Source organism: Balearica regulorum, chromosome 21, assembly GCF_011004875.1.
Source record: "Balearica regulorum gibbericeps isolate bBalReg1 chromosome 21, bBalReg1.pri, whole genome shotgun sequence".
Classification (NCBI taxonomy): domain Eukaryota; kingdom Metazoa; phylum Chordata; class Aves; order Gruiformes; family Gruidae; genus Balearica; species Balearica regulorum.
Genome location: NC_046204.1, coordinates 7,085,913 through 7,112,058, shown reverse-complemented (window position 1 = coordinate 7,112,058; position 26,146 = coordinate 7,085,913). Strand labels below are relative to the sequence as shown.

Here is a 26,146-nt window from a genome sequence, read left to right as displayed (position 1 = left end):
CACTGCAGGAGCAAACACAGGGAAATCACCTTCGGACACAGCTTTGCTCTTACAGCCAGGCCGGTTTGACGGACGTGCGTTGCCAACGGGCTCACCCCGTTAGTGTTTAGCACTTGTCGGGGGCTTCATCGCCCAGGGCGGTCGGTGCTGACCGGTGTGAGCTCCGTGCCCGGCCCGGGGGCTGCGAGTCCCGCCGGCCGTGAGTGTTTGGGGGCCGCCCCGTCGGGGCTCCGCGGAGCTCCCACGCTCCGGCTCTCGTCTCTCCGGCTGTACGCGGGCCGGAGGGGGCTGCTGCTCTTCCTGGGGCTGCTCGGGGCTCTCCATAAACCGGCGGAGCCCCGGCGGGGCGGGCAGGCGCTGCAGCCGGCGCTCCCCTCCCTCCTCCCTCCCTCCTTCCCTCCCTCCTTTCCCCTCCTCTCGCTTCCCCCCCCCCCCCCCCCTCCATCCCCTCCCGTCCCGATTGTGCAATCGCGAGCGGCGGGGCCGGCGGCACCGCCCGGAGCCCGGCACCGGGGGGAGGGAGGCGGTAGGTTCCCCGCCCGCCCCGCGCCTCCGGGGGCCGCGGCGCCGAGGATGCGGCAGCCGCCGGGCACCGCGGGGCTGTAACCGCCCGCGGCCCCGGACCCCATGGGATGTGCCCGCCGTCGCCTGGGTGGTGAGTACCCCTTGGCTTTTTTTTTTTTTTTTTTTTTTTTTGTGTGTGTGTGTGTGTGTGTGTGTGTGTGTGTGTGTGTGTGTGTGTGTGTTTCCCCTTTTTCCCCTACCCCCGCCCCAAAACGGAGCGGACCTGCTGCTTTTTCTCCGCCGCTGATCAGCACCAGATTTTCCGCCTCTTTTCCCTCTCCTTTCTATTCTCTACCCCCCCCCCCCCCCCCCCCCCCCCCCCCCCGCCCCTGGTGATTGATGGCCGGGAGGATGAGAATATTGCCACGGGCAGAAATCAGTTGCAGATGAGGCGTACTTCGGGGGATCTGCTGTGCAATCGTTAAAGTATTTCCACCGCTGCTTTAGCTTAAATAAAAGAAAAGAATAGGATATGGGGAGCCACACTCTATCAGTTGCACATATGTGGTACAGAGTCCTTCCCATCTATTTCGGGTTTTGAACAAAAGTGTAGAGGAAAGAATGGGAATGTTCAGTGTATCGATTAACTGCAACACCAGAGGACGTGTAGTAGTTCGGGTATCATAAAGGCAGGAAATTTTCCTGATGGCAGGGCAGTAAACTTTTGTTACTGGAAAAGTTTGCACTGGGGATGAATTTACATCCTTATATCCTGCAAATAGTTTTTGTGCTTAGTGGAATATTACAAAGGCTTATATCCGATAGAGCTCTACCTGTTTCTTGAGTCGTAACATAGTATTTCAGTTTGTCTAAGTGTTCGCAGCAATCCTTATTTGTTCTATACAGTGATCTCTGCATTTTACGCACAGTGGGGAGTTCTCTTTTTCTCCGAGAGATGTTCCAGGGACAGAACATGCTTTAGCTCATTTTCAGGCTGCATTAAAGTTGATCCAGACAATCCCTTATGCTTTAACTTGCCTGCTAACATTTCTCTTACGGGGGCACTGTCCCTTTAGAAACTTATCCTCTGCTCTGCAATTTAACTTTTATGTATAGGATTAACCCCATCAAATTCAAAATTCAGCCTCTCTGAAGTGTTTGTGGAGTAGGGGCACCACAGCTTTGCCATGCAGGGTTTTTTGGGGTTTTTTTTGAAGAATCTGCACCCTACTGAAACGAGTGGGAAAGATCCTAGTGATATGGTGAGGCCCAGCTTTTCCCTTGTATTTTTAGCCTAAGAACTTAATGTCCTCTTTGCAATGTCCAACCAGCCAAAAATCAGCTGTATACAATGGGCACTTTTGCTTTTCGAAGACAGTCTCCCATCTCAAAAAAGGCAGCTCGCCTCAAATTTGCAAACCGCAGGATGGGAAATGGAATTTGCCTTTAGTATAAAAATCCCCAGTGTTTGCAAACAGCCCAGAGAAGAATCCAGGCTCTTGGCTTGACCTCTCTGTGCCGAATTCCAGCTTGGGGAGTTTGCGGTCTTGCAAAGAGGGTGAACGAGCAAAGTCTTCCTGAGTGCCCAGTTGTCTTTCCGGAGCAAGGAAAACAGTCAAGCTGGAGGGAGTTTTGGGTGCGCAGGATTGGGCCCCAAGCTAAACTGTTTTTAAAGTAGCCTTGAAGACCTGCCCGTATTGGAGTAACTTTGCCCACGGTGTATGTTGGCATTGCCAAGGTGGTGTTAAGCTGGTACGGTTGTGGGAAACCTGCCCGAGAAGCAGAGTAAACTCCTGGGCAGTTATTCCTCCCCGAGCTCTGTGCTGTTCCCATTAAAGTGTTAGCAATACCTCTGCCGCCTCCCGTATCGTAGCTGCAGCGACCGCAGGGCAGGCAGAGCTGGGGACTTGCTCCGTCGTAGAGCCTTGCTCCTGCTTTTTTTTTTTTTTTTCGTTGAAGTCTGCTGGAAGGAAAAAACCGTCTGTAGTCACCCAGGCTCAGAGATCCCCTGCGATAAAGCAAGGACCAGAGTGCCGGTGGGTCCAGTACGGCTTAGGGCAAGGAAACTTCTCAGCTGCTCAAATCGGACTCTTAAAAACCTGAACGGCTGATAAAATTGTCCTTTTGGGGGAGGACTGGAGTGGGAACGAGGGATAGCCTGTCCTCCACACCTCCCGTTAGCGCTGGCAGGAGCTGTGCTTGCTGTTTCCCAGACCTTTGTTTCTCGCATAGCGCTGTTTAGGGAGGGAGCGACACGGGGCGGTGGGAGCCAGAGCTTTCTTGGGCGTAAACTAGCACCGATGGTGGGAACGGAGCAACCCAACACTCCCTTCTACCAGTTGTGGAGCTGGGCTGGGCCACTACCCCTCTTCCAGCCAAGATTGCAGTTCTTTGGAGTTGAGCTTTGGACATGGCGTCAGGATCGAGCCACTCTTTCGGATGTGGCTTAAGCCTCCTTCTTCTCTGAAACAGAGCTCAGACAACTTGTCCAGAGAGGAAAAAAGACCGGCATTCGGTTCACGGTTTGATTTCATTGTGGTTACTGGGCCCAATCCTGCAGTTTTAGGACAGACTGTCTAAATGTCAAGTGTGAGGTCAGTCCCCAGCACGTCTGGTAGCAATTGAAAATACCAACTGGGCTGTGAGCTGTTAGGTTACCCCCGAAAGCCTCTGGCCCTGCAGTGCCACGTGTTTCTATGCTTCGGTATTGGAGATACTGCAGTCAGTGCCGTGGGTAAATAACACAGACGTTGGGTTTTATGTCGTCAAAACTGAGAAGGCTGGTGCAGTGTAAAGCAGAGATTAAAAGAGGGCAAACCAGCACTCAAGTCAACTGGATTTCTGCTGTTGTGGCCTAAACGGTTGTAAAGGGAGAGGGAAATGGCAGGAAGGATCCTGAACCGTCACTGAAAGGTCCACAGCTTCAGCTGCGAACCCCTTTCTCCTTCCCTCTTTCCCCCTTTTGCTCCAGCAGCTGGGAACCTGATCCTGCAAGCACAACCCCGCTCTGTAGGACAGGGCTTGATTTTTTATGCAAGTTTGGTAATGAATGACCGAGCAAGCTGAAAGCCAGCGTGATTGGCATTTGAGACAACTCCCATCCCTGACTGCAGGATGGCCTTACGCGGCGTGTGTGCTAAATTAAAAAAATAATAATCCTGGTGGCCACTATGTACTAGAACTGGTTTTATCTGGTTCCAGTTATGCTTGTTTTGAGTAAGACGAGCGGTGCCAGATTCTGATCTCATTTGCACCAGTGGAGTCATTTGGAGGAGCCGGTCCCAGTTTACCTCACTAAGTGAAAGCAGAACTGGGCCTGCTGGGAGAAGCGCTCCCCAGGGAAATCGCTGGTGCCTGCGTGCAAATCAAACACGGGTAAAAGTGAACGACTCTTGGGACCCTTCCCAGAGGCAGTGCACATTTTACCGCCTGCCCCGTGAAAGCTGTTTTCACCGAAAAAGGAGGGGAGAGACTGTAGCTTCAGTTGCAAGGGGAAACGGTGTGACTCTGTGCCCTGGAGCGAGCCAGGTGCCTTGGGGAGATGCCGTCAGGTGAGTGACAGCGGCCGGGCTCTCGATTAGTGATGCTGTGGAGGAGGAAAGGACAGAGCCCCTTTCCATGCTGGGTGGGAAACTGGTGCTTGCAGGGGTCAGAGCCAGCTTTAGAGAGAGCAGCCCAGCTGGAGAGCAGCAATCACTGCTACTCGCATGGGATTTTCAAAGAGTTTTGGATCCACGGTCTGTGTTTGGACATCTATGGTCCTCCAAAGCTCCGGCCGATCCCCTCAGCCCCAGCCAGGCTGACAGTGGCTCTGCCTGCCTGCTCTGCGGCAGCGAGCGTGTGGGACGGCTGTGCGGGAAACACCGGCTCCAGGGGAAGCACAGGAGGGAGTTGAGCCTCCTTCAGGTCCAGACATGCGAGCAAGGCCTCTGGCTGAAACGCTGCTAACAGCTGTGTTTGAAAGTGCCTATTTTTCATATTATCTGCAACGCGCTCACATACGACCTACCGCTGGGGACTGTTTTAGCCAAAGCATGTTGCAGACTAGTCCTTCCTTGCACAGGGTCTCAGACAGAGCCCATAACGCTCTCCCTTTCCCCAGTTCGCCAAGGCACCCCAGTCTCACTGCTCCCCAAAACTGCCGGCTGCTGGAGGCTGGTACCAGGCTTCTTTTCAGGTCCCCAGCACAGGATGGGATCCTCGCTCCCGTTGCGCTTGCCTCGCTGCTCTTAGGGGCTGCAGAGTCCCACATTTTGAGCAGGTGCTTGAACAAGAGAGGGAGTATAGGGTGCTATGGGACTAGGATATACTCCTGTGCTTTATGTTGATGCATTTTCCTGTCTGCGATTGTTTTTAATGCTGAAGAAATTGAGCAATTGAAATAGATTACCAGAAACTATTTATATTACTCTTGCCTCCTCCACAGGCCGTTAGTGTGTCCCTTTTCCAGCAGAGCTCCTTTAGGACCGCATTCTAAGCCTATCTAAGTCCATAGGTAGCTTTCCAATGACTTTTGTAGGTAAAGGAGCTTCGATTTTTTTCCCAGCTGCATAAAATGAGTTTCTCGAGTGCTCAGTACATGGTCGAGAAGCCAGATTTAAACTCCCAACATACCAAAGTTTTTTGAAATTCTGGCCAAAGTGGGGAGAGAAGAGAGCTTTGAAAATGCTGCACTGTTTTTCTCTATTTCTGCTTTATTTCTGTAAATCGCCCAACCGTGCTTGAGTGGAAATTAATACGTTACGGAAAGGGAAGCTCTAACATCTCCTGCTTTTGAAAGGGGCAGAGACAGCCAGACCCACAGTGAGAAATGACACGGCTTTTGCTCTATTATCTAAAAGTTTTTAGGATTGATTCTTTTACATGTTAAATATCAAATGTCTTCCTATGGTAGTTCCCTTTTTATTTTTTTGTAATTTCTTCCCAGATTTTGCAGCTCAGCAAAGCAAGACTGAAAGTCTTAGCTCAGGAGAGACTTCTGTGTTCAGTTAAGCACTCATCTGTCTTGCTGCCCTGAAGAATTACCTCTAGACATTTTCAGTGCAGAGTTCTCTTCCCTCTCCCCTGGTGATATTGTCGTGACATCGATCAGATTAATCAGGGCTACTGCAGGCACAACAGTAGAGTCCCCTAAAGAATGTTTCACTTTGTATTTTTTTGCAACCAAATTGAAAAATGTAAAGCTACCAAAGGTTTAGCTAAATTCATGTTTCAAAAAAGGGGGAAGTATTGAATAGGGGAAAGTATTGAATAAAATCAGTTGGTTTATTATTTTTTTTTTCAGTGCACAGCAACCTTTCAGGTTTTCCCAGTTTAGATTTTAACTCTTCCTACTGACACTGGCCTGTGATATTTCTTGTTGCAAGTCTTATTTGAGTTGAGATTCCTAAGAGGTGATTCCCTATAGTACTCAGAAGGTACTGTACAGACAAAATCCTGTGTGTAAGGAAACCCATGCCCTGGATCTTTCTGGGACAGATACATGTTTCTTTCCAATTGTCACCAAATCAGACACTTACTGTGGCTTTGCTTCCTTTTAGATGCCTAAATAATCGGTTGCCTTTCAGCGTTCACAGCTACCTGCAACAGAGATGCCTCCTGGCCACCTCCACATGCAGGAGTGATCCCACCCGAGTCCTCGGAGAGCTTTTTGTTCTCCGGGCAGCATCCCCCCCTTGCTTTGCAGCACAGTATCCTTGTGTGACTCCCCCACCGCACAGCAACGTCCTGGCCTGACTCCTGCCTGCCCTGCAGCGCGGCATTTCCCCCCGAGCACCTTCCCGTCGAGGAACGCGCACCGCATCGTGTGGGGCGAGGGCTGTTGGCAGCCGTCCCTCCCCTCCTGCCCCGGGCAGCCTCTTCCCTCGAAGAAAATCTGGCGCTCCAAAGACCTCCCCGTGCTTTCCCACACTCTCTGCACCCATCAGCTCACTTGGTGTGCAGCGCTCCCCCGTCTCTGGTCTTACAAGCAGGGAAACTGAGGCACGGAGCAGTGCACTCAGCTGTGCGTCTTTGGGGTCTCCTCCTGGCAGTGCTGTGCAGAAGCTTTTCTCAGCAAAATGGCACAAATAACTAGTTGAAGACAAAGGCAGGACCCGGTACTGCTGTGATTCATGTTTAACACCAACTTGGGGTTGCTCTTGGCAGCTTAACATGGTGTGGCTGGGTGGGAAGCCGGCTGCATCGGGCAGGACAGCCATGCCGTGTGTCCAGGGAGGCAGGAGAGGAAGGTGGAGGTCCCAGCCCTGATCCAGACCAGGAGCTGAAACCTTCACTTTGTCCATCTCTGCTGAGATCTCACGCAAGGACTTGAATCACTAATTCAGACACTGAAGTAAGGCCGTTTCCTAGGTTTGTACCTAATTTTCCTTAGCTACAGCATGGAGCTGACACTATTTCTGTGCTGTGTTCACAGGCTTTGAGCCTTGGCCAAGCAATGTTTATAAAGCTTAGGGGTTTCTTGTCTCAGAACCTGGGATGCTGTGTGTGTGGCCATAAGCACAATATACCTGTGTCTGTGTTTTTATGTATTTGGCGAAATTGCCAGATTCTGGATAAGAAAAATACCTATAAATATATTAAACTACTCATGAAATGTTCCCCATGTCCACCTGCAGGCTTGTCTTGTATTATGGTGTAAACTTCCCACTGGAAAAAGAGGGTAAAACTGATTAGATCTTTTTTATTTTCCTCCAGAAGTGTTTGGTTTCCAAATGGCCGGGAACAGCTGTGGGCTGGATGGTGGGAACGTGGCCTCCGAGGTAATTCCCGTGATTGTCCTCCAGCCGATGTAACGATGTAGATTTTCCCAGCTGCTTCCAGGCGTTGGCGGGGACTGCCCTGCTTGCGGGACTTCTGAGAGTCCCCGGGACTGCCGGGACAGGAGGAAGGTGACACAAAACATTTGAGCGTGCTACCACCAGATCTCAAAACCAGGCTCATGGGCGGCTCAGCTGCCGGCAGGACTCCTGCCAGGCTCTCTGGGTCTCGAAGGGATGCTGAGCCGATACCACTGAGACCCGTCAGCCTTGGACATTGTGCACCCTTAGCTCCTCGGGCACGGGGACAGGCTGGAAAAGGGCTCCGGGGCCGCTCGCTGCAAGGCTGCAGCTGTGCGTGCGCTGAGATGTTGTTTGTTTCTGGAGTCCGGGATGTGCCAGGCTCAAGGGCTGAGTCATTTGATTTCTCAAATGTGTGCTGCAGGGATGGCTGAGGAAGCTGCCATGCGGTTCCCTGCAAAGGAGTGGGGGGGACCCTCACGGGCTGATGGGTCTGCCGGAACTGAGCTGAACTTTATGCTTGAAAAGCTTTGACTAGCAGGAAAAAAAATGTGCCCCGGTGCAGAGAAGAGAAAGAAGCCCCTGTGTGCGGGGAAGCGCTTGCGCCCACCAGCAGGCCAGGGCTGGGGTCAGCGCCGGGGAGCACACACTTGTTCCTTTAGGGGCTGCAACGTGTAATTTAGCTTGTCACGGAGGAATGTGCTCGGTGCCTTTATTTAATCGGGAGTTTGCAAACCTGCTCGGGTGCCTTGTCCTCCTTTTTCCCTTCCCTTCCCAGCCTGGGGGAGAAGGAACACGGTCCTTTTGTCTCCGACCCTGTGGCTGCTGTCAGATGAATGGTTTTAGTGGCAGCTCTGTTCGCATGACTGGTTTGAACTATGCCAGCGAACATGCCGCAGTTGCGAGCAGGCTGTTTCCAGCCCCAGCTCCCTCCCAAACTCAGCTGCATCAGATGTTTTCCTAGGCACTGGCATAAACCTTGTTACTTACTAGAAATGTGGCCCTGCGGGTTCCAGGGCATTCTTGGGAGAAGGAAAACACCATGTGGATGTGGCCTGTTGAAGGCTTAAAATCAGCAGGGGATAGCAGTGCTCAGCACCCGAGTGCCCTGAAGAATGGGGTGAAGCTGCAGTTGCTCCAGCTCTGTGGAGGGACCCGGTTCCCCCCGCTTGCCGACTGCCCCCGTGCAAACCTGACCAGCGGCCGTGCTGCTAGGGGCCCTGGTTATGAACACATCCCTGCTCTGGAAAGGAGAGGGCTTAATCATATGTTTAAGTGCTTTCCTGAATCCAGGCCAGGTCCTGTGCTTTAGCAGAGCACAACTTCACTCATCTTCCTCTCAGTATCGGAGTGAGACAGGAGCCCAGATGCTCGGAGATGATCCTTCGTGCCTCTGGCAATGGGTCTGCTCTGACCAGCGCTGCAGAAACGCCTCTTTATTGAATACCTCCCTCCAGGGAAAAAAAAAAAAGGTCCCAGGGAAGCAGGGCTGTCAGCGCAGACAGAAACATTTGCTGCTTTGCTTCTGGATAGAGATGCGTAGAAACCTGGAAAAAACCCAGCCACCACCTTTCTTTGGAAAGAAGGAAATTGCTCTCTAATCGGGCATGTGGAAGTGAACTTGTGTGCTGACTCCAGAGGAATTTCGGCTGTTCCCCGGGGGGTTGTGATTGCTGTTTGGGTCACATCCCAGCTCTGATCTCGGACTCTCCTTTGGGAGCGGGGTTCCTCAGCACGGAGCTGCTGGCATTTGAGGAATGAGCGATGCTTGTTTCAGAAAACCAAGCAAACCAAGTGTGTGTGTGTGTGTGTGTGTGTGTGCAGCTTAGCCATGTTCTTCTTAGCAGAAATTGCAGAATTCTCCCACTGAAATGGAAAAAAAAAATCAGGGAGCAGAATTAAGCCCTAAGAGTTGTCTGCAGGATAAATGTATTTAACCACACCGCTCTTATTAATGGCAGTGCAAGTTCAGGGGCTAACACTCTCTGCTTATCTCAAACCAAGACCTGCAAACCCTGCTTTGTGCAGGTATTCTCACCAGGGACCCATGGGATTCTCGTGAACAAGTGCTAGGAGGATTAGGAAGCCAGGGCTATAAAGGTTTTGCTGTATTATACCATTATGGCTCCTGTATTAGCAGGAAATAAGAAAATTTAGGAGAGACCCCATCTGATTCCTCCAGAGATCCCGGGGCCAGGGAATGAGGATGCCCTTTTCTGGATGCCTTGGGATGGAGGGTGGGGAAGCATCTCTCTCTCATCTCTCTCTCATTCAGATCCAGGAGGTTGGGCTCAGTGGAGGGGTAACAGTGCAAAACCCTCTGCCCCATAATAATAGTTTAGATAAACGTGGTGGTCCTCTGGCCAAGGATGCATTGGTGAAGAGCGTGCAGATAGACTGAGCGACTGGGGGGACGCCCGGCTGGGAGTCTCCAGCGCAGAGCTGTCTCTGACACCGGCATCTGATAAACAAGGCATTTTTCCTCTCCTTCCCCCGCAAGCGTTAGAGGGCTGGGCCCAGGAGCCATGGGAATCAGCAGGAGTCTTTCCAGTGTGGGCTTTGGATCTTCATCTGGATAAATAAATAGAAGGAAATAACAAATAACATGGTTCTAACAAATACTTTAGAAAGCATAAATGTCTGCCTTTCGCTGTGACTCCATCCAAACCCCACAAAGGAAAAAATTTCCCTATTTCTGTGATGCTTTTCCATCTGCCTTTCCCCAGTGATTGGGAGTGTTAATGCAGGCACCTTGGCTGAGAGTACAGCTGGCCTGCAAGGAAACCCTGCGTGGGGTTTCTCCGGGGGGTGGTAAGTAACCTTCTCGGCCGACCACCTTTGTGAGCAAGGTTTAAGCTTGGTACTAAAAGGACCCCCCTTGGCTGCAGACTCAGTTCCCATCCTCAGAGTAACCGTTTGCTGAATGTGAGTGGCTCTATAAAAATAAATGCCGTATTGGTTGTTCCTTCGGGTTCCTGGCCTCTGGATTGAGGTTTTCCACGTCTCCCTGCTTGCTGCTGCCTTGCAGCGACACCTGCTGCGCACTGCCAGGAGGAGAGTGGGTTTCTTTCCCTGGGAAAGCGATCCCTTTTCTCTGGGAAGGCTTGCAGCAAGGCCAGCTTTGGCTTTTCAGGTGGGAGAGAAGGAAATGGGGAAGTGTGCTCCTTCCTCAAAAACATTTCTGCACTCCGCAGTTTCTCCAACCTGCGTTCGGCCCATGGGAGCGACACTTTTGTTTTGCAAACTTCTCTCAGCCCAGCTTTGGGTGCGAAATGATGAAAAGCCTGCTGTTGCTCCTGGCACAAAGCTCAGGAGAATTAATGCAGGTCTTCCTACCCCAGAGCTGGTTTTGAACAGGGAAGAGGCAGTGCAGCGTGTCCCACTCCCCGTGCGGTGTTTTGGGGAGCCTCGTTGGCCGTGGAGGGAGATGTGAGTACCCCCACACTGGGAGGACATACCTGTGCTTGTCGCAGCTGAGAACTGCCACAGGGTTGGAGAAATGAGCTGGCTTGCCTGTTTCCTTTCCTGCTAACGCTTTGCTCTCTGTCTCCAGTCGTAGGATTTTGGCAGAGCTGGCCATGATGTTATGGTTCGTGGTTGGTGCCCTCTTCCCAGCGCTGCTCCTGGCCGCGCCGCCCCCCATAAATAAGCTCGCCCTCTTCCCGGACAAGAGCGCTTGGTGCGAGGCAAAGAACATCACCCAGATTGTGGGGCACAGCGGCTGCGAGTCCAAGTCCATCCAGAACAGGTACGGATCCACCCTCAGGGCAGAGCTGGATGCAGCTGATTTCCATTTGCACTTTGGGGACTGTCACTCGCACAAGAAGCCAGGCACAATGTCCTGCCTCTGCCCGGCTGCCTTCTGTCTGTCTCAGTGGAAGGTCAAATCTCTGTCTGCCTTTGTTGGGAAGAGCAGGCACCTCCCCTGAGCCCTCATCCCTCCTGTTATCTTTGCAGGGCTTGTCTGGGACAGTGTTTCAGCTACAGCGTCCCCAACACCTTCCCTCAGTCCACCGAGTCCCTGGTTCACTGTGACTCCTGCATGCCAGCCCAGTCCATGTGGGAAATCGTGAGTATCCCTGCCTGCTCGCGGTCCTTTCTGCAGCTGGGGATGGGCTCTCAGCTCTGCTCTGCCACTGCTTTGGGGCAAGCCGTTTTCCATCCCTGAGGTTTCCGCACTTGTAGCTTCGCTCCAGGATGTCTCTCAGGTGACTTTACCCTGTCTGGAGATGCCGGGGTGGACGGGGCTGCTGGAAGCAACGTGACTGCTGTGATGAATGATGCATTTGTCACTCTGCAGCAGCATCCCCCATCAGTCCCTGCATTATTCATCCCAGTGCTCATCCCGCGTGCCTGTTCTCTGCACCACTCGCTTTGTCGCCTCCTCCCACTTAGGAGTTTTTGCCTTCTTTAGTGTCCAGAGGTGTTTCCCATAGCCCATCTGCCAGTCACCCTCAGACCTCACAGTTTCATGCCACTGTTGATCCTGGCAGAGCCATAAACCCTGCCTCTGAGGCAGGCCCAGGCTCCCAGGGAGCTGGGCTCAGCCTTCTGCTTTGCTTTCACTCAAACATTTGGGCAGATGGTTGAGTCCAAACTATCTGAGATGCTCAGCAACGCGTCTTTTGGGTGGCCTTTGCTGTTGCCACTGATATTTCTGTGCCAGTAGTGCCTGGGAGTAGTGTCCCACTTGAGTCGGTGCATTTTCCCTGGCTCTCTGCAGCTTCCCAGAGTGCTCTTGCCTTGCAGTCTGTGGGGAGGTTTGTCTGTAGGGGCAGCAAGCTGTCACTTCTGGCTTAAAACACCCCAACTCCGCAGGGTATGGGGACCGCCCGCAGCAGGACGGCTGTCCGGGCGTTGAGCCTGCCTGCTCACTTACGGTGTCCTCGTCCTTCTACCCAGGTGACGCTGGACTGTCCAGGCAACGACGAGATCCCCAGGGTTGACAAGCTGGTGGAGAAGATACTTCACTGTAGCTGCCAGGCTTGCGGGAAGGAGCCGAGCCACGAGGGAGCCCTGTTCAACGTCTACCTGAATGCGGAGGAGAACATGCCCGCTGAAGGTCCCAGCCCCCATCACTATGCCCACCACCAACAAGAGGTGGAAGAACCTCCTGCCTCCAGCCACCACCATCACGAGGAGGAGGGCGACGAGTGACCTGGCCCTCGTGGACTGTCCTTGCAGCCGGTGGCGCGGGCAGGGGGTGTGTGCGAGGGAGACGGCTGGGGTTTGGGGAGGGAGGGGGGTGGTGGAGTCTTTCCTGTCTAATAGCTACCCTCACGCTTTGCTCTCCACGACACCCCGGGGCTGGAGGAACGTTTTGAGGAACAAGCAGGGCTGAGGGGCGGACTTGAGGCTGGAGCTGCAGGGGAGAGAGGAGGGCTCGGGGTTTTCTGATGCAAAACTACTTGCACATAATAGTAATAATATATTGAGAGGAGCGGGAACCTGGGCGAGGGGGCTTTGGCTGAGAGCAAGCGCTGAGCGAGGCTCCCCAGGGGCTGTCTGCAGGCTCCTGAACCTGCTGTGGAGCCCTTGCTGCGTCCTTCTGGTTTTTCCTCTTGTGAAAGGCTCGTGCGTGGGGCGGAGGAAGAAGGGATGCAGCCTCTCCACAGTCCCACAAGAGATGTGCATCTCTCCTGGGGTGTGCGGGACTGGGGGCATCCCTTCTTCCTCCCGTCTACCCTGCGTGCCTGAGGACACGTGGGCTCAGCGTGGAGGCGCCGTTCCTCCTGGCACCCACTGGATCCTGGTTCAACCCCAACCCCCTGGTATTAGGTGGCTCTTGGGGAGCGTTTTGCCCCAGGACGTGCCTCTGCGTGAGGTTGGTGGGAACCATGGGGATGAGAGCCCTTTCCTTGCTGGTCCTCAGGGCCACCACATAGGTCCCTGGGGAGGAGGGAGCTGCATCATGGCCGTGGGCACTGGGGTTTCGCATTTTGTGGCCTGCAGGGGAAGGCCAAGAGCAGGCTCGCGCTGGGGTGGTCTGGGTGGGAGCCAGCCCCTCTCCCCTCTCCCTGCTGCACTTTAATGGTGGTGGAGGGAGAAGGGGGACGAGTGCCGGGATGCCGCTGTACCTGCGCAGGGGACTGCTCATGCAGGGCTGGGGAGGCTCGGGGTGGGGGGACGGCCCTGGCCCCCTCCTGCTACCCCTTTCTCTCTGTTGTATAAAGCTGATTTCTTTGGCGCTGTCCTGACAAGAGCTTCCAGAGCTTGTAATCGATGCCTCCCCCTCCTTTTTACAAGGTGGTTGTTTTGTTTTTTTTTTTTCTTAAATAAATTAGTTCTGACTTCCATTTCTCAGTACTCTGATGCCTGTCTGGTTTTTGGCAGTAGGCTCCTCAGTGCTGACGGGGGAGAGGACGTTTACACCAGGACACCAGACGGGAGAGCAGCGCAGGAGGGTGCAGGGCATGGGAGAACGACGGTTCCCTTTAGTTTTCTGCTGCATTCAATTTGGGAGGAGGAGGGAGAGCCGCTAAAAGGAAAACCAACCCCAAATACTCAGCATATGGGCTGCACATGGACACGGGGAGCCTGCACGTCAGCTGTCGTCCAGGCACGGTTGCACTCGGGGGCCCACGGTTGCTGCAGCCTGGAAGTTTAAGGGCTGTCGGGTCCTACTTGTGTGGGAAGTGCGTGGGGTCTCTGTGGGATCGTACAACCTTTATCAGCTCTGTTGCCACTAGGTGACAGTCTTGATCCAGTGTGTTTGGTGGCATCCAGATGTTCGTGGCCTCCAGGAGTGCCTCTGGAGTGGAGGAAGGCGAACTTGGACATGGACATCCCTTCGTGGGTGAGGAGGGGACCCAAGTGCCTTGGCTGAAAACCAGTGGGCTGTTTCCAAGGGCGTTTGGATCAAGCGTTCCCCGGGCAGGGCAGAGCGCGCCCTTCCAAACCTCCAGTCCCACTGGTGCCTGGACACCCAGCGCGGTTGTGCCCTCCGAAAGGATCAGATGATGCTCCCTTGTCTGAGCCTAACCCTGGGGAAAGTCCTACCGCTCCAGGAGGGACAGGGGGCTGTGCTGTGCAAGTGGCCGGCTCATTGAGTCCTGGGCTTGGGGACCTCTGCACAAGTTCGGAGAGCAGCTCCTTGGGTGGTGAAGTGGGAGAGGGTTTGCATTAAGGCAGCAATTGCCACAACGAAGGTGATGGGCTGGAAAGGAAGGACCTCGGCAGGGGTGGAGGTGTCCTGTGCGTGAAGATAATGTTTTTAGGCTGTGAAGTGTCCTCCCAAGGACGGGAACTTTACTGGCAAGACAGGAGACAGGAAAAGGTGGAGAAACGCATGGTGTCACCGACTGCCATCACGTGGTCCTTTTATTGGGCTGGATTTATCAGGGAGACTGTTCCTATAAACTCCCGGAGCTGCAGTTCAAGGTGTTGGGAGCATGATGTCTCCACCTCCTTTCGACACAACCTGAGCTGCAGTGGAGGCAGGCACCAGAGGGCTGTTTTGCAGATGAAAACACAAATCTTTTCAAGGTAGCTAGCCAGGCTCTGCCCAAAATCCACCCTCAGGAGCCATCCCAGTTGAAGGAATGAGATCCTGAGAGTAGATGGCACTGTTGGAGGCCACTGTGTTAGGCACTGGACTGCCTGGATGGCCTCACCGAGGTCTCTCAGCCTTCCAGTTTCACTCGCTCCATCTCACCAGCCCCTTTGGGGTTTTTTTGCCATGCTGACGCTTGGGTGGCTGTTGACAACCTGGTTTTGCTTTCCCTGCTAGTGGTACTGGAGAGCAGAGGTGGTGGAAACCGTGATCCCCTGCAGATGTGTCCAGAAACGCAGCGCAGGGGAGAGAGCACAAAGAGGCCAGCAGAACTGCCGGAGCAGAGAAGCTTTTGCAGGGGCATCGGTAGGATTTGGACTTCATTTCAAGGCAGGTTCTTTTAAACACATTTTACTTCGATCAATTCAGATTGACTTCCCCAGCAAACGCATCCAAACCAAGCGTACAAAACCTCCCGCATACCTCGTTGTGGAGGACACACTCCTCATCTGATCTCCTTTGGAGATAAACTGAGGATGCTCCTACGGTGGGGATGCAGCAGGGCTGAGGAGGAAGCACGGCTTTGCACTGTGGCACGACTTCCTAGCGTGGACCCAGCTGGGATAAATCTGTGCCGCTGCATTGATTTATCCTAGCTGGGGAGCCTGCCGCAGCGTGGGCTTGGGGTGGGTTTTCTTGCTTGTTCCCAGCACAGATGGGACGAGGAAGTCAGGGTTTCCTGGTACAAGCGCTTTTCTAAAGAAACCTCCTGCTGCGATCAGAGCCTCGCGTGTGTGCGCTCTGCCCTGGGATGCCTGCCAGGACAGAGTGACGCAGAGGTGGCCGGGGTGGGTTTGGCTGGGAGCATCCAAGGAGAGGGTCCTGGGGAAGCAGAGGGAGGGCAGATGCCCTGCACAAGCTCCCAGGAGAGCTGCTCCTGGTACGAGTGACGGCAGCTGTTTCCCAGTGAACAGCTTTTGAGCGGCACGGAGATCCTGGGGGATACGGGCTGCGTCTGGGCTGTCGCCGTGCACAGAGGTGAGCCCTGCCTTGCGTCTCCCCCGTCCCTTGCTCAGAAACCTGAATTGCCCATTCATCCACTGAGAAAAGCACGACAAAGTTGTTCAAAAGATGATTAGAAAAGTAAATCTTGGTAAAGAGACATTTCTGTGCTGGGGAGGCAGCTGGGCAGCCCAGCCGGTGTTGGGGGTGCAGTGTGCACAGCTGGCGCTCACCCACACATCTGCAGAGGCATCTTCCAGGGGAGGCGGGTTAATGGCAGCTTCGGTGCAGCACAGGGAGGAAAGGGCAACGTCTGGCCCTGTGACCACAGGGGTAGGTGCCAGGGGCACAGCAGGGACGCACACACAGCTCCGGTTTGTGCTGGAGTCGGTGCCCTCGGCTCTGGTCCCGTCCCAGCAGAAACTGCAGCCATTTGAAGAAAAAAACCCCAACTTTTTGGCAGCTGTGTAATTAAAGAAAACCAAATCAGCCCCTGCCAAGCAGCCCGAGGTATTGGCCCTGAAGCATGGAGGTGGTGGCGTGGGATACCTAACAGCACTTAACGACTCACAAGTGTCTTCTGAACTAGAAGGGACGAAGAGGCCAGCAGGACCCACGGGGTCCTCTGACATATTGCCTCCTACTTGCCAAAGGGCAAGTTGCCGTGGGTCCAGCCGGGGTTGCCCCTGCAAAGGAAGAGGCCCGGGCTGCACGGCAGCGAGCCCGCAAAACCCCAGCGCGCTGGGGCAAAACCCGTGGCTGTCCCAGCGCAGGGTACCCGCTTCCCTTGGCTTCTGCTCACCCCCTCCATCCCTGGCGGCAGATTGCTGGAAAATCACCCAGCAAGTCCTTTCCATGCTGCTGGCTGCTTTCTGAGCAGGCAACTGGGGGCTGTTCCGTGCCAGTTTGGTTGCTTTTTTATTTGGCTTTGCAAAATTTTGCTTTTTGTTGACTGGCACGGAGGATGGAGCCTGGCATTCGGTGCTGCCGGCTGGGCTTAGCCGCCAACCTGCGGGGTCTCCGGCATGGGCATGGGCAGCCGGCGGAGGGGAGGCAGAGCACGGAGCTGGCTGTCTCTTTAAGGTGGAAAAGGGAACTCTCTGGCTGCCACTTTGTGGAGTTTAGACCAGATCCCTGTTTTCATTAGCATTTCTTTTCATCTCCTCCTCTCCCTCCCCAGCCCCACCTCCTCCGAATTGGCATTTCTGCATCCTTTTCCGTGCATCACAGAGCAGCAGGTAAATGGCTGGCTGGCACCTGCACACACACACACACCCTCACACACACACCCCCCCTGCACGCTGGACGCACCTCTGCTGGGGGAAGAGACACCTTCCCACACTCCTGCGTGTTGCATCTCCCTCCTCACGGACCAGCTTGGCTGGGAGCATCCCCGGACTCGCCTCAGGGCTGCTCTGCCTCTCCGTGCTGGCTCTGGCTGCAGCAGCAGCAGAGCTCAGGCACCAAGGAGCTGGGGGGGGGCCGCTGCCCCAGGGGACAGAGCTCTGCAGGTAGCCAAGCTCTGCTGAGGGGGCAAGAGCTGAGCACTGGGGGTCCGGAGCATCCCCAGCATCTGGAGCATCCTGGGTCCAGAGCATGCCTGGCATCTGAAGTGTCCTGAGATCCAGAGCATCCCAGCATCCAGAGTATCCTGGGTCCCGAGCATCCCTGGCATCTTTAGTATCCTGCGTCCAGAGCATCCTGGGGTCCAGATTATTCCCTGATCCAGAGCATCCCGCCATCCAGAGCATCCCCGGCATCTCAAGCATCCCAGCATCCAGAGCATCCCAAGCCTCCCCAGTGTCCAGAGCATCCCCAGCATCCAGCAGCAGTGTCCAGGGACATCCCAGCTCAGCGGGATTTGCAGGGACAAGGAAATGCCTGGCTGTGAGTAACGGGGAGGGGAACCTCGCTACTGCTGATCGGCTCCTGGGAATGTCACTCTGCCCTGATTGCCAGTGAAGAGAGGGTGGGGGAAGAGAGGGGGAGGAGGAGGAGAGGAGAAAGGAGGACGGACACAGCGTGGAGATGGAGAGATGATATTCCTTCCCCTGGAGGTGGCTCCGGCGATGATCACCTAGCACAAGTCACGGCTGCAGAAGGTCCCCCTGCTCTGGAGCCAGCCCTGCTGCCCGGCTCCTCATGGAGGCCGATCTGGGGGCCCCAAACGCCAGCGTGCTGGGGGACCGCTCGCTGCTGGTGGGGAGCAGCTGGGTGGCCGCTTTCCTCTGCTTTATCATCCTGCTGACCACGGCGGGGAACTTCCTACTCATCCTCCTCATCGTCACCCAACGCTCCCTCCGCAACACCTCCAACTACTTCCTGGTGTCCCTCTTCATGTCCGACCTGATGGTGGGGCTGGTGGTCATGCCCCCAGCCATGCTCAACCAGCTCTACGGTCGCTGGGTGCTGCGGGGCGACTTCTGCTCCCTCTGGTACTCCTTCGACGTCATGTGCTGCAGCGCCTCCATCCTCAACCTCTGTGTCATCAGCTTGGACCGCTACCTGCTCATCATCTCCCCCCTCAAATACAAGCTGCGAATGACCTCCTGCAGGGCCCTCTGGCTCATCCTGGCCACCTGGACCTTGGCTGCGCTGGCCTCCTTCCTGCCCATCAAGATGGGTTGGCACGAGCTGGAGTTTGAGGTCTGGTCCCCAAACGTCACCTCCCGAGGGGAGGAGGACCAGTGCCGGCTGCTGGTCAGCTTGCCCTACGCCTTGGTGGCCTCCTGCCTGACTTTCTTCCTCCCGTCCGCCGCCATCTCCTTCACCTACTGCCGCATCCTCCTGGCAGCCCGCAAGCAAGCGGTGCAGGTGGCTTCCCTCGCCTCCAACGTGGCCACCGCCACCGCCGACGAGACCACGCCACAGGTAAGGTGGCCACAGGGACGTTGCTTCTCGCAGACCCCTGTAGTTTGGGGGGGCCTGCGGGGCTTCTGCCTTCGGGACGGCCTCGGGGTGATGGTGTGCTTTTACGCTGCTCAGGAGCACAGAAACAGCATGAGCGGAACTGAGAAATAAATTAAGATACAGGCGAAAATGCTCAGCGGCACAAAATAAATGCGGTTTCGCCCCCTTCTTGGCTAGCGTCATCCCAGAGGGTTTTAATCTTATCTGACTTTCCACTCGGAAATCTTGGCCATGGTGGGCGTGAGACATATGGGGGAGAAGGATTTTAAATAATAGCAAATACCAAATTCTGGAGAGCACCTTATTTTGAACAGCCAGCTTCTATTTTTGTTGCCTGGTCTATAACAGGAACCACAAAATACCTCCTTCCTCGGTTGCTGGTTAAACCGGCGTGTGTGTTTTCTGTAACAAAAACGTGGCTGCACTTGTTTGTATTTCTCCGGGAAAAGGTAATTGCCACTAAATCTAACAGTTTTAATTCCCTGTAATAGGCTTTATTGACCTCACATCCTACAGGGAAAAGACAAACTTAATTGCCTTTAAATACCTTGATTTAGTTTGTTGTTCTCTCTCTTAAGAAAGGAGCCAGGACTCTCTGACCCAGCCAGCTCTCCCACACATTGTAAGAAGTACCAGACTTTCAATGAGAATCAAAGAATAAACTGACAATATCATAAAATGTTTATTTCCACGCACACCCCCCCCCCCCGATGGGTGCTGCGGGACCGGGGGATGCTCAGGTGCTTTGCTCTGCTGTGAAAAACCAGCATCCCCCCCACCCCGCATTTCAGCAGAGGCAAATGTCCCAGCAGGTTCCGAGGAGCCCCGAGTCGGCTCGGGCGGAGGGTGAGCTGAAAACAACGTGTCAGCCAGGGAACCCTCGGGTTTCATCTTTTTATCTGGATTTTTGTTCTCTTTTTTTGGGGCAGGAAGCTGAGTGGCAACGGGGCCTCGTTTAATTACGGGGGAGGGCTGAGGTAATAACTTAATTTTCGATTGCAAGAGTGGATAGAGGACTGAGTTAGTTATGGTGGTTGTAGGCTGAAATGCCTGACATCCTGCTTTTTAAAAATATAATTAGTTTGCTGCTCTAATCAGCAGCTAGAGCTGCCTCTTTAGGGCATGCTTTATCCTCAGCAAAACATTGACTGAGTTGGATTTTTCTCTAAAAGAAGCATCTTAACGATGCACCTCCCGTTTTACAGTAAAAAAAAAAAAATCCTTTCAATGTTGAGGGTTTTTATTCCTTCCTCTTCCTGATTTATGGTTCAGGGACTGCGGTGTGTGCCATCCTCCTGCCCCTTGTGAGAAGGGAAATCACAGCGGGGGGGTTTTGCAGGATTTGCAGCACCGAACGCCACTTTTCTTGGGCAGGAGGCCGGTGCCGGCGGCTCCAGCCCGGGGAGAAGCTCTTGCTCACCACCTCGTCTCCTGCTGCAGGTTCCCCGCGCCCCGAGTCTGCCCGTGGCCGGCAGCGAGAGCAGGAGGTTCGCCAACAAGCACAGCAAGAAGGCGCTGAAGGCCAGCCTGACGCTGGGCATCCTCCTGGGCATGTTCTTCGTGGCTTGGCTCCCCTTCTTCATCACCAACGTGATGCAGGTAAGTACGTACCGGGGGTTTTATGTCAGGTTTTTCAAAAGCTTTTCATTTTGAATCCAGCTGGGGCGGATCTCAGCTACCTGCAGGTCTTGCTGGAAAGCCTCTGGGACCAAAGATGCAGTTTCCCCCCCCAGGAGCAACGGCAAGGAAAAACCCTTTGAAAGCGTTTTGGAGGATTCCTTTGAAAGGAAAATGTGGGAAAAGCTGCTAATCCCTGCTGTGTCCCCTTGCCAGGCAGTCTGCAGCTGTGTCCCGGCCGGCTTCTTCGACGTGCTCACCTGGCTCGGGTACTGCAACAGCACCATGAACCCCATCATCTACCCGCTCTTCATGAGGGACTTCAAGAGGGCCATGGGCAAATACCTGCCCTGCTGCCGGCGCTCGGGGGAGCCCCGTCCCAGCGCCATCTCCCTCTCCATGAGGAACTCCCACAGCGGACCCCGCGCCGCCACGTCCCTCAAGAACGTCCTCACCTTGCAGGCCGAGACCGACTCGGTCGACTCCGGGGCGCTGGGGAACGAACACAGCCTGTTGCCGGTTGGCAACGGATCCCGAGTTCTCCCGGCTTCCGGCACCCGTTTGGCCAACTTTTTCGACACGGAGCCCCCGGACGCGGAGCTGCAGCCCAAGCAGCTCAGCACCCCTGTGGCCTGAGTGAGGGCGTCCGTGGGGGAGATGCCGACGGGGGGTTATGGACCTCCGTGTGCTGGGAAGGATCCCCCAGCCCAACGCAAACTCTCCAGAGGGCTGATTTGCCACGGGACACCTCTCTCCCCACGTGTGGCTGCTTGAAACTCTCTTCAAATGCAACATGAAGACGACGTCGTCACCGAGCACTTCTGCGGGTAGGTGTAAACAGTGCAAAGCCAGGTTTTACTGCTGGTTTTACTTGTTTCTCTCTCCTTCCATCCCTTTGCTCACCGTCACCAATCCTTCTCTGAGAGCTGCTTCTCATGGCCTTTTCATCCCTGGTTAGTCTGAACCTCAGACTCCAGACCCTTCCGCCAGCCTCCGTCTCCCTAAACTTAAGCCAAGGCTTGCTTTTCAGCTTCCACTCCCGCAGCTCAGCAGATCACCTCTGTCTCACCAAATGCACTGAGAAGAATGGTGGAAACCACGGGCCATGACTCATGGACAGGAGGTTTGGGGCAGCTTCAGCCCACAGAACATCCTATCTCCTTGGAGTTTAATTTCCTTGCCCGATTTGGACCGTGTCTGTCTCAGTTTCCTGCGAAAGCAGTGAGCGGCAACACAGTGAAACCGTCGTGTTTAATCGTGAACAGCCTGCACAACGGGGGATTAAATTTGATGCAAAATGTTCAACGCTGCACTTCGAATGTTCAGCAAGGGTGTGGGTGTGGGACTTGCTTGTGGCTCTACGGGTATCCTGACAGAGATGAGCTTCCCTTTAGATTCCATCCCACAGCTTCCTATTTTTGGCACATGACCATCGTACTTTGCTCTGACAATCCGTCAGTTTTTAGATGATGCAATTAGAAAAGATTTTTTTTTTCTCCCTTCAAATAAGAATCGAAACGGATATCGTCTTTTAAATGACAATGCCAGCCCCGCCCCAGCCATAAGCAGAGAGAACAGTGAATAATATGGGAAGTAGGCACTTAAAAATAATAATAAAACAACAAATGCTTTTGGCAAATTTGTCCTCAAGTGCCTTTCAGATGCAAAGATGGGTTGGTCGTTGGTGGGACTTGTACCCTACATGCCTTGCTGCCTATTTCCGAGCTCACACTAACGAGTTCGATCCTGCTCCCGCCCCTCACGATTATACGAATGAATACAAAGCACCTGAGGGTATGGGATGCTGGAGCCACGCGCCAAGCAGGTCTCATTAGTTTTCATTGCCCACGTACATTCCAGAACTGAACAACAAGAGGTTTTATGAGTGATTTGACATTTATTTCATTTCCTACAAATCCCCTGCAACCGGCGGCTAGCCCAGTGGTCAGGGACAAACGGTCGTGACAAACGGACTGAGCACAGGTTCAAGCATCAATCCATTTAATATATTTTGGCACCTGTCCGCAGACAGACAGCCCGGGTCTGGTATCAAGCACAAAGATGTACATCTTTCCACAAATGGCGTTATAGAAAAATGTACTTTGACTGCAATTCCAGTTAAAAAGGAGTAGAAAAATGCTCGATGAACTCTGAAAGTCCATTGGTAACCAAGTCGGCAGACAGAGGCTTCAGGAGATGGACAGAGACTGCTTCTTCAAGCCAAATGTTCAAAGCAATAATATGTTACTCTCTCGTCGAGGCAATTTTTTGTGGAAATCCTCTGAGGCGGTGGGAAAATCGTATCCCTTTCCCGCAGCCAACAGCATCAATGCCGACCAGCAAAACAGGCCCGTCTGTCCCCGTGGGATCCCAAAGCCTCTCGCAGAAACATCTCCCATCGCTCTGCAGCAAGGCACCGCTCCAGAATCGGAGCTGAGCAGGTCTGAGTCCCCCTCAGGGTGGGAACTGGGGAGAGGAAAAGCCAGGCAGCGTACCCAAAGCTGCGGTGCAGTGCCAGGTGACACCGGCACCCCTGGAAACAGCTGCATTTTCAACGTTGTGAGAAATAATCTGGAGGTAAGGTTTGCAGAAAGCTCGGGAAAGAAAGGAGAGGTGGTTAATAAACTGCTGGAACGGGGAGAGAGGAGGAGGACTCCCTGTGAACGGGAATCGGAAGCTGCAGTCGTACTATTTCCCCTCTCGTGAGCCAACGAGACCTTCCAGACCTGATGTGGGAAGGTATTTATACCATCTGGCACTTGCTTTAAACCACAAAAAACCCGAGGTGCTCTCAAAGAGGGCTCATCCTCCTGCCATGTTCCCGCTAGATGCATTTTCTTGGGCTTAGCAGCAAAACGGCCCAGAAAAGGACCTTTTACGGAAGACGTGGACCAGTCCCATGCCGTTTTGGAAGATTCTGCGTAGCGGGGGATGTAAAGCAGCATCCCTCCCTCCGGTTTGAGACCGGGTGAGAAGAGAGTGGATGCCAATTCGCTTCTATGGAAGGAGGTAGAAATCAAACAGATTCATGTTTATCCTATGCCAAGTATTGGTTTTATTCTAAGCCAATTAAAAATATGTCTAGAGGGGGCTTTTAAGGTTGGAGATGTGTGTGGGACACGAAACGAAAGTCTCTGTGGGTTGCTGGCTTGCAAAGCCTGGGAGGAAGTTTCACAAAGTAATAAATCATGAAAAGCCCACTCTGTTTCTTCTGCTGTCTTTCACTTAGGGACTCAGAGCATGTTTCTAATAGTCATGAGGCCTCGAACACTCATCGCCCTCAGCTTGCAGATAGGGAAACAGTCTCGTGGATTGCAAAGTGCCCAAGCCCCGCAGCAAACTGGCAGCAGATGGGGGAAGAAGCCAGGTCGGCCGAGCCTTTTGCCTCCCCAGCTAGCTGAGCCGAAGCGTCGATGCCGAGACTACGTAGCTGGGCAGCCAGAGCCTGCAACGCACCTGCTCACACCAAAACCAAACCCCAAATCGACCACTGATGGAAAACTGCTTTTAATTTCCTAGTGATGAGCCCCTCTCCATGATATGCTTAAAAATACCCACGGAGCCACCTGCTTTCCTGAGAGTTATACAGCAGAGACACAGTCCCCAATGGTGACAGCTGCTTCCCTCAAGAATAAACCCAGTTTGTGTCAGGAGGGAAGTGCTGCTGCTTCCTGAAGAGCAATGCTGCTTCAGGCAGGAATCAGCCCTTTCTGGTCCATGGGAGACGCCGTGGGTGGCTGCTTGGGAAGCTGTGATCCAGTGACAGGCCGGTGCTGCGCTCCAGGCTCTCAGGAGGGTCTGAAAACTGCAGCTACAGCTCTGCCAGCTCTCCCGATACTCCTTTGGGAACCCCAGTGCAACGGACGGTGCTTTGAAAGTGGTTTTAGTGCTGGCTGAGCATCTCTGCCCAACACGCAGAGCTCTAATTTTCTCCTTCGCCCACTGCCTGTTCCTTGCTGTCCCCACTGTTTGAGCAGTCTGGGCAGGGGAGCGAGGTTTCTCCCAAGATACAGCTGGAGGAAGCATGGCCGGCGGGGAGAGCCTCACCGTCAGCCGCATCCTCCTCTTGCACGGCGTTTTCCTCTTCCCGAGTGTCGCTGCCTGCTGCCCGCTGTGATTTCTTGGCTAGAGGGGAGAAAAGACCGCCGCTGCCCTTCTCTTCCAGCTGACGCTCCTTGGTTTTAATGCCCACGGCTTTTAGGATTGTGTCCATTTGCTTCATGTAGTCCAGGTGGCCGTTTACCTGCAAGCAACAAGTTAGTCCCGTTAGTGGGAAAGCTGCGGGGAAGCCAGCTCAGTCAAGTCCTTCATCTCAAAAGCCACCGCTGCTGTGAGACTTGGCTTTAGCTCTGAAAGGCTGAGAGAACGAGGTCTGAAAAACGCAGTCGTCCACTGCGTAACCTGAACTGGCTGCGCCCTTTGTGGCACACACTTCTGCTGGGTTACTTTTCCTCTAAGAAGTGTACATTTAAACGCTCAGACATTGCCGAGTTACAAACCCCCAGGTTCTGGGTGCCGCGAGGGTAAGAGAGGCGGATATCTGCCATGGTGAGAGACGCCCAGGTAGGAGACAAGTTCTCTTAGTTCATCTCCCTGTTGTCTGCTAAATCACGTGTCCTCCCTGTGCCTTAGCTCCCTTGTAAAAGCAAAGATTATCATCTCATTTAAATTAGGATACATTAAACCTCACAACAGCTACCAAGTGTGTTAAGGTTCTTGGCTGGAAGGTGCACTGACCTGTCCCACACCACATAAAACCGGGAACCTGGGAGTTAAGGGTTTGTAAACCAAATTAGTCAACAATACATGCAAAACCCCACCCATTTGTATTGTAAACCCCTTCTGAGATGGATGTTGGAATGGACTCTGCCAGTCAGGGCACGAGAGGGAGAGAAAACCTCCTCTGCAAGGTTATTGTTGTCATATGCCAAGGGCTACCTGGCTGGAAAGGCAGAAACTGCCTTCTCTGTTTCGGTGTCCTGTGCAAGCTGAACATTTGAAGGAACGACAGCCAAGATCTCCTCTGCTGTTGCGCTCACAGCCAAAATGGAAGGAAGCGCTTGGGAGCAAAGAATTGCAAGGCGGATTTATAGCGGGGTTTTTCTGTGGAGAGGAAAAGTGCGGTGAGGCTGAGCCGAGGTCGTTCCCATGGCACACTCACCAGCCGGCCTGTAGATTTCAGCAAAGACGAAGGGGTATGATTTGTACCCTAAGATACTTTAGCATCTTTGGTAAATTCTATCTCTAACAGTTTAAATCCTTCTTGACCCAGTCAGAAGGCTGTCTCAGGGAACACCGCCTCTTCTTTCCCCAAATCCTGCTAGTAAATAGGGAATTTCCACCGCAGGGAATACCTGACACCACAGTCCCACCTTTCCTGCCTCCCAGCCACGTGTACGAGCACCCCAGGAAGGGGCTGGCTGCTCATACAAGCCGCTAAGATCTTTTTTCAGAGGTCTGCCAAGAAACCCAGCCATGGATCCTCTGCTCGCCTCCCTGCTGGCCGATGCCCGGGCAGCCCTTCCTCGCTGTTCCAGCACAGGGTTACCAGCGCTCCTCTACCCAAACCTAAAGCAATCCCTCCGGTCCCGCGCGGGCAAAATCCAAACCTCCTAGCTGTTTGTGTGAAGCAGCTTTTGAGTGGTAACGTTTGGATGCACTTAGGGCTTGGAGCAAAATGAAGGATTTAATCAGCACATTAGTAATGCAATATGTGACTTTAATCAGTCCAGATGGCTCAACAGGCTCTTGATGTTTTGAACAGATTAGTTAATTAAAATAACCATTGAAGGACTAATGGACTGGCTGTTAAGATGTGTATGTTGTTCTCTGGAAAAGTATG

General features: G+C 53.7%; 3 protein-coding genes across 8 annotated transcripts in view; 2 read left to right on the top strand and 1 right to left on the bottom strand.

The window, feature by feature from the left end:
• Window positions 1-456: 456 nt before the first annotated feature.
• Window positions 457-13,579, top strand: NBL1 (NBL1, DAN family BMP antagonist). Of its 3 annotated transcripts, none has more exons than XM_075772994.1 (5): window positions 457-655; window positions 7,201-7,265; window positions 10,837-11,031; window positions 11,241-11,352; window positions 12,186-13,579. In XM_075772994.1, exons 2-5 carry the CDS (start codon window positions 7,243-7,245, stop codon window positions 12,438-12,440), a joined length of 585 nt encoding a protein of 194 aa, XP_075629109.1. In that variant the 5' UTR covers window positions 457-655; window positions 7,201-7,242; the 3' UTR covers window positions 12,441-13,579. The 3 variants fall into 3 exon arrangements, with proteins under 3 accessions (XP_075629109.1, XP_075629107.1, XP_075629110.1); XM_075772995.1 differs by lacking the exon at window positions 457-655 and adding an exon at window positions 3,757-4,055; XM_075772992.1 differs by lacking the exon at window positions 7,201-7,265 and having other exon boundaries at window positions 458-655.
• Window positions 13,580-16,070: 2,491 nt separating this feature from the next.
• HTR6 (5-hydroxytryptamine receptor 6) lies at window positions 16,071-22,212 on the top strand. The gene is made up of 3 exons (XM_010305458.2): window positions 16,071-18,648; window positions 20,128-20,286; window positions 20,521-22,212. Exons 1-3 carry the CDS (start codon window positions 17,920-17,922, stop codon window positions 20,938-20,940), a joined length of 1,308 nt encoding a protein of 435 aa, XP_010303760.2. The 5' UTR covers window positions 16,071-17,919; the 3' UTR covers window positions 20,941-22,212.
• Window positions 22,187-26,146, bottom strand: part of TMCO4 (transmembrane and coiled-coil domains 4) — a 41,828-nt gene continuing 37,868 nt past the window's right edge. For all 4 annotated transcript variants that reach the window (XM_075772988.1, XM_075772986.1, XM_075772984.1 and 1 more), the window contains one exon: window positions 22,187-24,547. In XM_075772988.1, the coding sequence (XP_075629103.1) occupies window positions 24,227-24,547 (321 nt within the window). In that variant the 3' untranslated portion in view covers window positions 22,187-24,226. The remainder of the gene's footprint in view (window positions 24,548-26,146) is intronic.